Raw genomic sequence first — 9,146 nt, 5'->3', positions numbered from 1 at the left:
TTATCAAAGGTGGGAAAAGTTGGAGAAAATGAAGGGTTTTAAATTGCAGAGATAGTGAGATTCAAGCACAAAGAAAATTTTGTGACAAGGTTGAGAGCACGAGATTTAATATGCAAATAATGGTGGATATTTCTGAAAGAGGGTGGTAAAGAGTGAAAAACAGTAATGTGCATGTCTGAAGGCATAGTAAATATAAAATGAATGAAAATTTACCAGAAGGGCATGGAAGGGGCACTTTCTTGGAGATTGATAAGAACCAGAACCTCAACTGGACCAACCACAGAAATACTGAAACTTCACGAGCTGGTCAGAGACTGTTAATCCTGTGGCAAATGACGCATTGGACAGACAAGCCTGTCCAAAGTACAAGTAATGTACTTTGATGGAATGATGGAATTAACATTCCACTTGCATGAATGTGCAACATTATCTGGAAAAAAATGTGTGATTGACAACGCTTCAATCAATCAGAATTTCCAACCCAATAACAGTGTGAATACTTTCACCAGAAGTAATGCAGTCTGTTACAAAGATGGGTAGTAAATGTTAGCCTTCTTGCCAATATTTAGTGGTAAATCTCAGTATTCCAAACTAACTCACTTTTTTTTCTGCTGGCAGGACACTAATCCATGCCTATGTTCGCCTGAAATTTGTCTATCCGATGCTTTTCCAGCATCCTTGTACCTTCCATTTAACCTTACTTCAAATTTTTCAGTCTTTCACTCCTGGCGTGCTACGTTGACCTAGTATTTCTTTTCTTACTAATCTACATTCGGTCTTAGTTAATATCTAATTATTCTCTGTTGTTTTGCATCTCTGAATATCCATAACCGTATCCGACCCTGATCTATAGTCCATTGATCTATCTTCCAATACTGCGGTTGAGCATCCCAATATAAACTGCTATATCTTTGCTTTGGCCCCGAACTCTGACAGTCCTTCCCTAAATGTCTCTTTCCATTACCTTCCTCTGTTAAAATGCTTCTTAGAATATACTGCTTTGCTCGAGTTTCTGTTCAACAATCTTATATAAATATTATAGATGACAAGTGTTCTATACTACACTTGATTCTTTTCCCCACGTATCAGAAATTTTTCAACTTTACAAATACTCCTATTTACATTAATGAACTGTGAAATCTCCTCGGTGACTACCTGCTACAATGATATTCTGAAGGTGAGACGGTCCCGCCCCAGCCAGTGCGATTGGCGGTTCCCTTTCCAGCCGCCGAGCTTCAGCTTCGCCCCGGTTGAAGCGTAGTTGCGTAAAGATCCCCTCCGTGTGCAGTTGTCCGCGCGTAAGGGAGGGTATCGGTGACCATCGCAGGAGCTCGGCATCGACAGCTTGCAGTCGGGAACTGAGTTGGATGAAGTCGAGCGGAGTTGAGTGAAGTGGGCGGTGGGTTGGCTGATGGTGGATTCCTTGAGCTGGGCTGACTTCACCCGACTGCGCTGACAGGAGTTAGGGTGGGCTGGACTGAGCTGTACCGGGTTGCATGGTGCTGGGCTCTTTTTGTATTGGGCATCTTGTCGGCAACAGCGCTCGGGTGGCGAGAAGCAGTGCCCGGCGGGGACGGAGGGTCCTGGATTGCTGCGTGGCTTCGCACCCAAGCGCCCTTCGCGGACAGCGGGCCCGAGCGTTGGCCCCGCCGGTCCCTGGACCATTTCAGCGGGGTCGTTGCTGACCCCAGATTTCTTCAAGCGTGCGGGGTGAACACGCCATTTTTGTGAGGTGCTCGGGAGGTAAACAGCCGTGATGGAGAAATACGACAAAATCGCGAAAATCGGAGAGGGCTCTTACGGCGTGGTGTTCAAATGCAGGAATAAAGTCAGCGGACAGATAGTGGCTATTAAGAAGTTCGTGGAGTCTGAGGATGATCCCGTTATCAAGAAAATCGCCATGCGCGAGATCCGGTTGCTAAAGGTAAAACGGGCATTTTGATCACTAACTTTCCTTCTGTTCCCCCCTCCCCCCCCCCCCTTTAACGTCGACAGAGTGCGGTTGGTTATTTGGGATTCGGGCATTCCCCGTCCTGGTACGGGTTGGCCATGAGTCGCCCATCTAGTATCAGCGTGGAGTTCGTTCGGCTGACATTAGTCTCTGGTTATGTTGGTTACATTTAGCCCGCAGCTTGGTGAGCGAGCGATGCTGCGGCATCAGCTGGGACCACGTCTGAAGAGTAAATTCAGGGAGACGCCGCAACTTGCCAAAGCGCACCTGACCCCGCTCTTTGTGTGCGGCCAGCTGCTCACAGCCATAATGGTGTTAGCGATTATGGATCGCAGACCCTGCCCATTCTCATTCCAGTCGAAAGTGTATCCTTGAGTCACAGGATCTGTCTGCAAGGTGTGTGACACACTCAACTCACACTGTGTATGTTATCTGTTTTAGTTCAAAAATCAAAAATAGTGCATGTTTCCCCACAGGACCCCAAACGACTATTGCAGACCTGGGATCGCGCTGCGAACTGCGTGAGGAAAATCACCCGCCCAACATTCTACTTTTGTTCAGGTTTAATCCATTAATCACAGCCTTCTTTGATAATGCATTCCCAATAGGTGTTGCCGGAATGAACATTTTAATTGGGGTCTACAGCAAATTAATTATTACACTTGTAAATTGTCATTCCTTCAATGTCCAACAGTTAAATTGATTGGTCTCAGTTATAGATTTTTCTTGAACATTTGCAAGAATGAATATTACACTTTTCATATATTGAAACTATTGACAAATATTTTTGTGATGTACCTACATGGGAATGTCCAAGTTCACACAACTAGCAGTGACTTGAATTGCAGGCCTTTCTCACAGATGATTGAGGAATATATCTTGTCTGGTATATCAAGGGAATTCCTCTACTCTTGTCCAATAGTATCAAGGGAAATTTTGCATTCAACTGACTGAGTCATGTTTAATCTGAAAAATAGCAAGTGATTCCCCCCCCCCCATTAAGAGGAACAGCTGTGTGGAGGGGGTGTTGTGTTGCAAATGTTGTCCATACCAAGAAGATGCCTCATCTGTTCATGTGTCAAGAAAAAGGAATTTGTGAATTCTGTAAAGGCGAAATTTTGTACCTGCAAAACTGTATTGTGATAGTCACCTTTAGTCCCCCAGGACTACACTCAAATGTAGGTTAGACAATCTCTTTGATCTGGGTCCTGGAGATAAGGCTTTGCCACATAAACTAGGAAATCAGCTTTGTGCTATGAATTCCTTCTTGTGAAAGCTCTTACTTCGTCTGGATTACGTAGCCGATCAGTACACCTGGTGTGTAACAGTGTACTTGGAAATTTTACGTCATGTGGAGGGTAGTCGTATCTGATGAGGAAACTGGTTAAAAACTGCAGAGAAACATTACCTGTAAGTTCATATGAGAACGTGCTCATATATCCAGGGATTAGTGGCTTACATGATTAGGTTACTGATGGGTAAAGAGAACTTGCTAAAGCTGAATAGCAGAAACATCACCAACGAGCCGGATATGAGTGCAAAGCGTGAGGACACTTGTGGGGAGCTGCTGGTACCTACTGCCCATTTAGCTCAGTCTTACAGTTCTGTTTATTAGGCTTTAAGTGGCCAGTATTAACAATATTTTATGGTTGACAGGTGGATACGTTTGGGATCAATGTGACTGCATAGCCTGTAGATGCTGGAAATCTGAATTAAAAATGAAAGCTGCTGAAAGCATTAAACATCTCTGCAACATATAGAAACAGAGAAACAGTTAATAAAAACTCATCAATCCAAAATGCCAACTCTGTTTCTTTCTGATGTGCTGAGCATCTCCGCCATTGCTTTTTATTCAGTACAGTTAGATATTTGACTGTGGAGATGTGCAGCCAAGTTAACCTCCTGTAGCACATTTGGTAATTCGTTACTCGGGGCTGGTGGGTTCACTGTAACCTTGCGGGTGTGGTTAGCATTTGCTGACCAGTGTGCCACTAATGCAATTTGGTACATTCACTGGAGGCAGTGATGTTACCCACATGGCTCCAGATAGCTCTTCTTGCTAAAAGTATTAAGTGGTATGTTTTTGACAGCATAGGAGATGGGACTGCATGAATTTACCTGGTTAAGGACTAGTAATATTCAGTGCATAATTCAGAGTACATGACTGCTTTGCCAACTATGCCTGCACTTTCTCGATTTGGGCAAGAGCAGTTGACCTCCCAGCAAAATGGTTTATAGTTTGAGTGAGCTAGGGATTTTCTGTTTGGAGTGAGGGGAGGATAGGAGGTGATTTCATAGAGGTGTACAAGAGCATAAGAGGCATAGATAGAATGGACAGTCAGAGACTTTTTCCCAGGGTGGAACTGACTAATATGAGGGTGCAAAACTGTAAGGTGTTACGAGGAACATATAGTGAAATGTCAGAGGTAAGTTTGTTAGATGGAGAGTGGTGAGTTTGTGGAATGCATTGCCTGGGGTGGGGGTGACAGATGCATTCGCGACATTTTAAGATACTCTTAGATGGGCATATGGATGATAGAAAAATGGAGAGATCTGTGGGAGAGAAAGGTTAGATTGATCTTAGAGTAGGTTAAAAGATCGGCACAACATTGTGGGCCGAAAGGCCTGTATAGGCTGTAGTGTTCTGTTCATTTCCAGATAAATAGAAAAGTTACTGCTCTTTGTTTCAAAACTCCTAAATATAATATTTGGTTTGCAGCAAAAACAAAATTTGTACCACAATTGATATCCATGAATCAAGACAACTATCTTTCCCTCCCTCCCCCCCCCCACTTTCCGCAGGGATCACCCCCTACGCGACTCCCTTGTCCATTCGTCCCCCCCATCCCTCCCCACTGATCTCCCTCCTGGCACTTATCCTTGTAAGCGGAACAAGTGCTACACATGCCCTTACACTTCCTCCCTTACCACCATTCAGGGCCCCAAACAGTCCTTCCAGGTGAGGCGACACTTCACCTGTGAGTCGGCTGGGGTGATATACTGTGTCCGGTGCTCCTGATGTGGCCTTCTATATATTGGCGAGACCCGACGCAGACTGGGAGATCATTTTGCTGAACACCTCCGCTCTGTCCGCCAGAGAAAGCAGGAGCTCACACATTTTAATTCCACATCCCATTCCCATTCTGACATGTCTATCCATGACCTCCTCTACTGTAAAGATGAAGCCACACTCAGGTTGGAGGAGCAACACCTTATACTCTGTCTGGGTAGCCTCCAACCTGATGGCATGAACATTGACTTCTCTAACTTCTGCTAATGCCCTACATCCCTCTCGTACCCCATCCTTTATTTATTTATATACACACATTCTTTCTCTCTCTCTCCTTTTTCTCCCTCTGTCCCTCTGACTATCCCCCTTGCCCATCCTCTGGGTTCCCCCCCCTTGTCTTTCTTCCCAGACCTCCTGTCCCATGATCCCTCTCATATCCCTTTTGCCAATCACCTGTCCAGCTCTTGGCTCCATCCCTCCCCCTCCCACTTTCAAATCTCTTACTAGCTCTTCCTTCAGTTAGTCCTGACGAAGGGTCTCGGCCCGAAACGTCGACTGTACCTCTTCCTAGAGATGCTGCCTGGCCTGCTGCGTTCACCGGCAACTTTGATGTGTGTAACTATTGTTTATATTAGGGATTAAATTTTACAACTGTAATCATTGACTTGCTGTAGCACCTAATCATAAGATCTGCTTTAGTAACAAGAATGAAGAAACATTAAAATATTTTCCCCTTGCACCTTTTAATAGTTTAATGTCAATTGCAATTGACTGCAGTAGAGTCATATACAGTAACTAAGAGACTGGATGGAGGCACACATTTTCTAAAAATATCTTTATTTACTGTATTTCAACACTCATCAGAACTGCTGTTCGGAAGGTCGTGATGGGTCACCACCTTGAGTCCTTCTGGTGATGATATTTACATGGTGCTATTGCGTTGCGAGTTTGAGCATTTAGATCAGCCATAATGAAGAAGTGCTGATACAGTTCTAAGTCAGGATGGTGTGCAACTTGGAGGTGAATATGCAGGTGATGGTCATACCATTCATCTACTCAGCTTAGTATTCGAGGTTGCAGATTCAGAAAGTGCTGTCTTGGTAGTGCAGTGCATTTTGTATATGGTGCACACTACAGCCAGCGAGCATCTGTGGAGCAGGGAATGCACATTCAGAATTAGGAATGAGGTTCCATGCAAATGGGCTGCTCTGTCCTGGATGACATCGAGCTTCTTTGATATTGTTTGATTTGCATTTTTCAGACAAATCGGGGGTGTTCAAACTTGCAGATTGTGGGACTTGGGTGTCAGAAGGCAAGTCGCTTCCACGAGTATATCCAAGCCTCTGATCTGCTGTGTAACTGTGGTATTTATGTAGTTGGTCCCACTAAGTTTCAGGTCAGTAGCTGTTGGTGATAAGGTGCTCATGATGGTAGTGGTACTGATTGACAGTGGAAGATAGTTAGGTTTTCGCTTTTGGAGCTCGTCAATGCCTTGGCACAGAAGAAATAAAAGCAGTGTAGGTCATCTGGTCCTTCAGCCTGCTCTGCCCTTCATTAACATTATGACTGATAGTTGTCATTTTCCAAGACTATCCCCACATACCTTGATTCCCTTTTGAATTTCAAACTAAATAAACAGATATTTACAAGTCTGTCTTTTCAATGAAGACAGTAACTGAACCTCCACAATTCTCTGGGTAGAAAGTTCCAAAGGTTGATTATCTTTGGAATGAAGACAGTTCCCTTCACCTCAGTCCAAACAGCCTGCCTTTCATCCTAGACTGTGTGTCCTGCCCCTCAGTCAGGGAATACATTTCCCCTGCATCTGGCATGACATGCCTTTTCAAAATTTTGTGCTGTAAGGAAATCTCTTATTCTTCCAAACCATAAAGAGTAGATAGGTCAAAGCTATTCAATTTCTCCACATATGGCAAACTTGACATCCTTGGAATTGTTCTGTTGAATCTTGGCTGCACTCCCTCTATGGCGACTAAGGAGACCAAAACTATACACAATACTCCAAGCACTTTTATGTTACCTGCCACTTATGAGCCTATTTCTTATGTCGACTATGTTCTACAGTTTGGGGGCATGACTTGCCTCAGTTACTGGGCAGCTGCAGACACAGCTGGACATTGCACAATCATCACTGAATACCCCACTTGCAAACTTATGATCAAAGGTCAAAAGCAAAGTTATTGCCACATACAAGAACGTGTATGCACAGGTGCATGAAAAGCTTACTTGCTGGTAGCATCATATACGCTGCATTTACAACAAAACTGTAAATTATATGCATTTTTTTACAAGAAAGAATGCAATTAGAACAAAAAATATATGAAGGGTAATTGAGTGCAAAGTGAACAAAGTGGTTATAGTGTTGCTAAACTGCAGTGATTAGGATGTGTAGGTTGATTCAAGAACCAAACAGTTGAAGGAAAGCAGATGTTCTTAACCCTGGCAGTGTGGAGCTTCAAGCTTCTGTACCTGTTGCCCAGTGGTAGCTCTGGGAAGATGGAATAGAAACATAGAAACATAGAAAATAGGTGCAGGAGTAGGCCATTCGGCCCTTCGAGCCTGCACCGCCATTTATTATGATCATGGCTGATCATCCAACTCAGAACCCCGCCCCAGCCTTCCCTCCATACCCCCTGACCCCCGTAGCCACAAGGGCCATATCTAACTCCCTCTTAAACATAGCCAATGAACTGGCCTCAACTGTTTCCTGTGGCAGAGAATTCCACAGATTCACCACTCTCTGTGTGAAGAAGTTTTTCCTAATCTCGGTCCTAAAAGGAAAATGGTGGGGATCTTTGATGATATCTTATTAGGAAAGGTTAGGACTTTGCTCTTTGGAGTGAAGGAGGATGAGAGGTGTCAGTGATAGAGCTGTATAAGATTATGAGATGCATATAAAAAGTGGACAGTCGGCATCTTTTTCCCAGGGTGGCAATCCCAGTACCAGAGGACATCCATTTAAGGTGAGTGGAGGAAAGTTTGGGGGAGAGGTCAGAGGTAGGATATTTACACAGAGTGATTAGTGTCTGGAGCACACTGCCAGGTGTGGTGGTAGAGACTAATACAATAGGGCATTTAAAAGACTCTTAGACTTTAAGAAAAATAGAAGGTTGTGGGCTGTGTAGGAGGGAACGGTTAGACTGTAGGTCAGCACAACATTGTGGGCTGAAGGGTGTATTGTTCAATGTTCCATGACGGATGTTACCTTCTTGAAGCAGTAACTACTGTCGATACTATTTGTCATGGAGAGGGACGTGCCTGTGATGTACAGTGCTGAGTCCACGACTGTCTGCAGCTTCTTTTATTCCTGCTCATTTGAATTGCTGTATCAGATGATGATAGGACCAGTCATCATACTTTCAATAGTATAATTGTAGAAGTTTTTAAAAGTGTATGCTGATAAACTGACCCTCCTTAAGCTCCCAAGAAAGTAAAAACTGGCACACCTTCCTTGTGATTGCATATATATGCTGACCCAGAAGAGATTTGTTAACACTCAAGAATTTAAAGCCACTGACTTGCATCACTGCTGATTTCCCAGTGTAAGCCAGTGCATGATCACCCTCCTTTCCCTTGCTGAAATCAACAACTGGCTCTTTAGTTTTACTGATGTTGGGCAAGAGGTTGGTGGTTGGGTCGTATTAGCTGAATTGAATTTGAACTTTTTCCAGTGAACTCTGTGAGCAGGTATCCACCTCCTCTCATAAATAACTGTTCTGGTCAGTTTAGCTAAAGGCACAGCTAGTTCTGCAAAGTTAGGATGTTGTCTGGTCCCAACAAAGCTGCTGTGTCCAGTGCTCACAGCCTTTTTTTTTAAAGTTACACAGAGTGAACTGAAGCGGAGGTGGACCGTCAAACTAGCACTTCTGACTGAACGTGGTTGTGAATGCTTCACCCTTGTCTTTATTGTCCGTCACTGTTGGCGATGGGAATACCCATGAAGTCAGCAAGGTGAGCAAATTGGAGAGGAGCCTTTAAGAGGTGACGTTTCCATGCTGCTGCTGCTTGTAACCTTCATGGTGTTCAAGTGGTATTGCTGAAGTAGTCCTGGTGAATAATTGAAGTGCTTTCTGTAAATAGCACACACTGTAGTCATTGTTCAGAAATAGTGGAGCAAATGATTACAGACAGCCCCCAGGTTACACCTGCTTGACTTATGGACACCAT

General features: G+C 44.1%; 1 protein-coding gene across 4 annotated transcripts in view; it reads left to right on the top strand.

Annotated features, from left to right (window-relative positions):
- The first annotated feature begins 1,108 nt into the window (after positions 1–1,108).
- The window catches only part of cdkl1 (cyclin dependent kinase like 1 (CDC2 related kinase)), a 69,404-nt gene continuing 61,366 nt past the window's right edge, over positions 1,109–9,146 (top strand). For 3 of the 4 annotated variants that reach the window (XM_063048529.1, XM_063048520.1, XM_063048548.1), the window contains exon 1: positions 1,320–1,924. In XM_063048529.1, the coding sequence (XP_062904599.1) occupies positions 1,757–1,924 (168 nt within the window). In that variant the 5' untranslated portion in view covers positions 1,320–1,756. Of the gene's footprint in view, positions 1,178–1,319; positions 1,925–9,146 lie in introns of those variants that run through there. The other variant, XM_063048539.1, reaches the window with a different exon arrangement.

This window comes from Mobula hypostoma, chromosome 1 (genome assembly GCF_963921235.1).
Source record: "Mobula hypostoma chromosome 1, sMobHyp1.1, whole genome shotgun sequence".
Taxonomy (NCBI): Eukaryota; Metazoa; Chordata; class Chondrichthyes; order Myliobatiformes; family Myliobatidae; genus Mobula; species Mobula hypostoma.
The sequence above is the reverse complement of the archived record's forward strand: the minus strand, read 5'-3'. Positions and strand labels throughout refer to the sequence as shown.